The sequence below is a fragment of the Lathyrus oleraceus genome, chromosome 6, assembly GCF_024323335.1.
Source record: "Lathyrus oleraceus cultivar Zhongwan6 chromosome 6, CAAS_Psat_ZW6_1.0, whole genome shotgun sequence".
In the NCBI taxonomy this organism is placed as follows: domain Eukaryota; kingdom Viridiplantae; phylum Streptophyta; class Magnoliopsida; order Fabales; family Fabaceae; genus Lathyrus; species Lathyrus oleraceus.
In genome coordinates this window covers 20,232,075-20,237,025 of record NC_066584.1, presented here as the reverse complement: position 1 = coordinate 20,237,025, position 4,951 = coordinate 20,232,075, and the positions used below count along the sequence as shown (strand labels likewise).

Below are 4,951 nucleotides of genomic sequence, written 5' to 3'. Positions count from 1 at the left end.
ACAAACACTCCAGTTCTAAATGTATGTATTTTATTTTTATATATTCAATTGTTTTTAATTAAAATTGATTATGTTTATTCTAAAATTAATTATACTTAAGTGTCTAAAAGTAACTTTTATACTGGAATTTAAAGTTTAACTAATTTTTGTATAAATTTATTCAAACATAAATAATTATATTTTGAATTTAAAAAACAATTTTATAAAATCAATTCATTCAAAATTAATTTTGTATCATGGTCAAACAAAACTATACGGACAAAGTTAATTCCCATATGAAAATTGAAAGCTGCAATACAGATGGGAGAAATGTCCATCCATGCCTAAGCCAGACTTTTGTTCCCATTACTATTCCAACTCATCTCTTAGAAAATTGCACTTCCAAGGCCAAAGCATCTATCTCATTGAGTTCATTGAAATCGGTTCCATCAAGAACAGGCAAATCTACTTTTGAAATGATTTTTGACTTCATTCCTCCTGAGGTGTTTTAGGCTGCTGTGAAAGAATCTGGAGTTTGAATCTCCTTCCTTAGTCCACTTTTCTCTTATTTTTTGCCTTAGTAAAAGTGAAGATGCTGCCAAAATAAATCATTGGTTTCCCTTCGATGTTCCACCTCAGGACAGTGATCACTATTTGCTACCATCTTGTCTGATTCCTTGAGCTCATTGACCGTTGCCTCAATCTTTTAATCCAGCCATCCAAAAACCTCTTTATTTCCACCATTTGATTTTTTTCTTTTAAAAGTCTCAATTTTCTTTAATTACAAATGTCATCATGCCAACGACATTGAATGAAGCCTTCACTGTGGCAAAGGAAAGAGAAAAATGGATGATTAAGCCTTCTTTCTCAATCTCGTGAATAAAACTATTTTATACTAAGTTGATCTTTAAAGTGAATAACAATCCAACATTTAATTTTAGTGAAATCAAAATAAAAAACAACTTTACTTTAAATTAAGTCAATATACTAAATGGTCACCATCGCACTGAAGACATCCTTCCTTGAATAAGTCGTGATGTTTTCACTTGAAGATGTCACTGCACTCACTCTTTATATACAATGGAACCAAATGAAAACAAACATTGGTTATGTGAATATACAGGTAATCAAATCTAGGAATTCTATGCTACAAATATGATGTTTTGTTGGTCCAGAAAGTGTTCTTTCAATCATACAAAAGATAAAAACTCGGTGACTTCTCGGTATGGCTGCAGGAATTGTGCAGTTTTGACCACCACGATTATCTGTCCACAAATTACCTCTGTTGTTACCATTTACAGCAATAAAGAATCCAATAATTTGCCTCAAACAGAAAGCATCTAATCTTGATCTCAAATTAACACATTTTCTTCCTCAAATTTCAGCGTCTGATTTGAATATAAAACTAGGAAACACAGTAGTGATATCCCTGCAAGATGACAAAGTGACACAATCAGTGTTACAAGTTTTAGAATAAATTGAGACAATCAACCGTTGAAATTTCAATAAGTGTTTAATTAAATTATTTATCGTGACTAGAATTTTATGTGGATGGTTCCCTTCAGAAAAGTTGGACCAAACTAAGAAAGAAAAGAAATTTTGCATACTTCAAATAAGGAAGTGTCATGTTCTTTAATAGCGACGGATTTCGACTCACAAAAGCTTTCCAATCTTCTTTACTGATTTTACCATCATTGTCTTGATCAACATCGGCAATTGTCTGCAGAAAAAGCAAAGGTCCTGTAATCAATATGCTGCATTGAAGCTAAAGTTTCATGTTTTGCCACTAAAAGCTGACCTTGTCAACAATAGCTTCAAGAAGATCATCAGAAAGATTCATTTCAGATTCCATCAAAATAGCTATAACCATTTGCTTGACCTAGTAAACATAATAAACCAAAGATTTAATGCTAAATAACCTTATAATACAAAATGTGATGTTGCTTAATTGAACTAGTATAGAGTATACTCACTTCCTCTGGCTCAATGAACCCTGTTTGTCTTAGGTCATAGAGCTTAAATGCAACTGTCAAATCATAATCATGAGACACAGATTAAATTTGATCAAAATTTGAGTTTCTTTCTTTGCATAAAACTAGAAGATTGTCTTCAATTTGAACATACAATCTATTTTTTCATCCATAGGAGCGTAAGGATGGAAAACACTGAGCGAATGGACAAATTCTTCAAAATCGACAACACCGTTTCTCTTTTCATCAAAAAGATCAAAAACCTAAAGAAGAAGCAGAGTTTAACATGTTAGTATATTCATGGCATCATTTATGATGGTGTTTAGCTTTTACTAATGCTGTAAAAAAATATTTATACGTACATCCAATCAATTACATCATAGTGTCACTTCGCTATGTTAGTCCCTCAAAATCAGGCAACTATTATGCTATATTGTTTAACCTTGTTATGTTCACATAGTCATTTTATTATAAAGTATTTCTATTATAATTCAACTTCATTTCCAACATACTAGTAATAAATATATAGGAACTGCTTACTCGATCAAGAAAAAGATTTTCTCCATTTGGGGTTTGAAATAGTGCCAATTGAAGCTCCACCTACAATTGAAAGAAAAAAAACAAGCATCGTGATCAGTGATCACTGCATCAGTGAATAAAGTGAAACCCTCAATCTGAAAACTTGCATTCAATCATGGAAACCAAATATGCGAAACCGGTTAACATATTGATCTTACCTTGTGAATCAAGCCATCATCAATTACGGAGCTACTTATCTGTTTAAACAGTTCATGCAATGCCTCCACTTCATTAACAGTGACTACATTATTAACAGCAGAAAAGCTGATTACTCAAACCTATTCCTCTTCAAAGTTCATACTAACAAAATCACAGTTTTATTGTATGCAAGTTCAAAACTTGTGTTACACTATAAGATTCCATCCCATATAAAACTATAGGCCAGGCTTATAGATGAAGGCCCTTGAAGGGATACATTAAGTGAGAGTTGTGAAACATTATATACAAATTAATTATTCAAAACAGTTCACTAAATTATATAGTTTGGAAGGTGTGTATCATAAAAAATAGAGCATAATTAGATATGATTGAAACTTTAAGAAAAAAGGGAAACTTTGACTTGAAGACTTTACTCATCAACAACAACTAAGCCTTATCCCACTAAGTGGGATCGGATACATGGATCAACTTTCGCCATAATGTTCTATTCAGAACCATGTTTCTATCCAAATCATTAATCTCGAGATTTTTCTTAATAACTTCTCCTATAGTCTTTCTAGGTCTTCCTCTTCCTCTAGTTGTTTGACTTCTCTCCGTTTGATCTACTCTCCTTACTACAGAATCTATCAGTCTTCTCTCTACATGCCCAAACCACTTAAATCCATTTTCCATCATCTTCTCAATTATAGGTGCTACCACAACAATCTCTCTAATATTTTCATTTCTAATTCCATTTTTTCTAGTCTTACCACACATCCAACACAACATCTTCATTTTTGTTACACTTACTTTATTCTTTGTCTCGTGTTGAAAAGTTTACTCATCAAATATATAATTAGGGGTTGAAAATAATTTATGAGGTAGAAAACAAAGTCAAATATATCAGATTCAAGATCTTTACAAGAAAGTTGAGTAGTTAGAATAATTTAATAGACCTTAGGAGCACATCAAAGCTGGCATGAAACTCCACTTGTTTTACAGACTTTTTAACAATAATAAATAGTACAAAGAGTATTGAAACTGAAATGTGGTAGATGTATAAATTAATTATATAGTTGTTTGTCACGTGAAAGAGAATCTATGACAATGAGACCTAAATCATCCCATTTGTAAGAGCATCTAAGTTTAATCACAATGAATTTTAAAGTAGTATATGATTTGTGTATGACCTAATGTATGAAAATTGAAGAGCAATTGAGAAATTGAAAGAGAGAGTGGAATGAGTTACATCTAGTTTCTTGAGCAAGGCGATTGAAATCACGAGCAGTATAAGAAGATTTGTGAGAATGAAAAACGGAGAGCGGACGATGAGAGTTGAAACAACCTGCAACGGCGGAGACGAAAACCTCGACGACGGCTATGAGCGGCATCAACGCCGCATAAATGCATTCCCCGATTGTTCTGGAGGCAGACGCAGCCTGTTGCATGAAAAAACAAACAAAGTTCACAAAAATGGAGAAATAGTGTGAAATTAGTAAAACGAAGAAAAAGTTACCGGGGAATATGTGGGCATGATGATGGTGATGAAGTGAAAAGAAAAACGGTTATGATTGTGGAAAAGGAAGTGTGGGCTGCACTCTTTGTTGATTTAATGAGTAGTGGATTGATGATTAGTGTTGGTGGAGTTGAACAAAACTCACATCCGCTGTCTTTCTATTGCTTCGTTTCTTCTCGCATGACAACAGTGCTGTCATCTTACTTTCTCACCGTCTTCATTAATCAGTTCTATTTTCTATTTATAATCTTCCATATTTGTATTCTAACGTTAAAATAAAATCATTCATCATCACAGCCTTATTTAATTATTTTTCTACAATACTTCTAATATATTTATAAAATTAATTTAATAAAAGTATAATGTACTATCACAATATTATTATACTCCAAACCTTAAACAACATTCATTAAAAATATCAATCGTCAGCTAATTTGTCAACTATCAACTAATTTGTCAAATAGGGTTGTTTATTAGTAATATTTTAATTTTAATACTAGTTTATTTGATTTAAAAGCGTGTATAAATTCTACAGACATATGTTAAATTTTATTTGAAAATTGTATATGATTTGATTAAAATTTTAAATTAATTTTGGTATTACTCTTTATAACCTAAATTTTTTATTTGTATTTTATTTATAACTTTTTAACATATATTTTAAGGAATATCTTCGCATTCCTCTTAAAATAGTATAAAATTAAAGGTAATGAGTTAGAAATTAAAATAGATTTTTGTTTTAAACTTTGCATTAATTTTATTATAAATT

The 4,951-nt window shown here is 31.3% G+C and overlaps 1 protein-coding gene across 1 annotated transcript; it reads right to left on the bottom strand.

Annotated features, from left to right (window-relative positions):
- Window positions 1-1,018: 1,018 nt before the first annotated feature.
- LOC127097849 (calcineurin B-like protein 10) lies at window positions 1,019-4,454 on the bottom strand. Its single transcript, XM_051036334.1, has 9 exons — window positions 4,183-4,454; window positions 3,916-4,105; window positions 2,687-2,769; window positions 2,490-2,549; window positions 2,104-2,212; window positions 1,953-2,005; window positions 1,778-1,858; window positions 1,587-1,699; window positions 1,019-1,408 (listed from the first exon to the last, which is right to left on the bottom strand). The coding sequence occupies exons 1-9, from the start codon at window positions 4,198-4,200 to the stop codon at window positions 1,354-1,356; spliced, it is 762 nt and encodes a 253-aa protein (XP_050892291.1). The 5' UTR covers window positions 4,201-4,454; the 3' UTR covers window positions 1,019-1,353.
- Window positions 4,455-4,951: the final 497 nt, after the last annotated feature.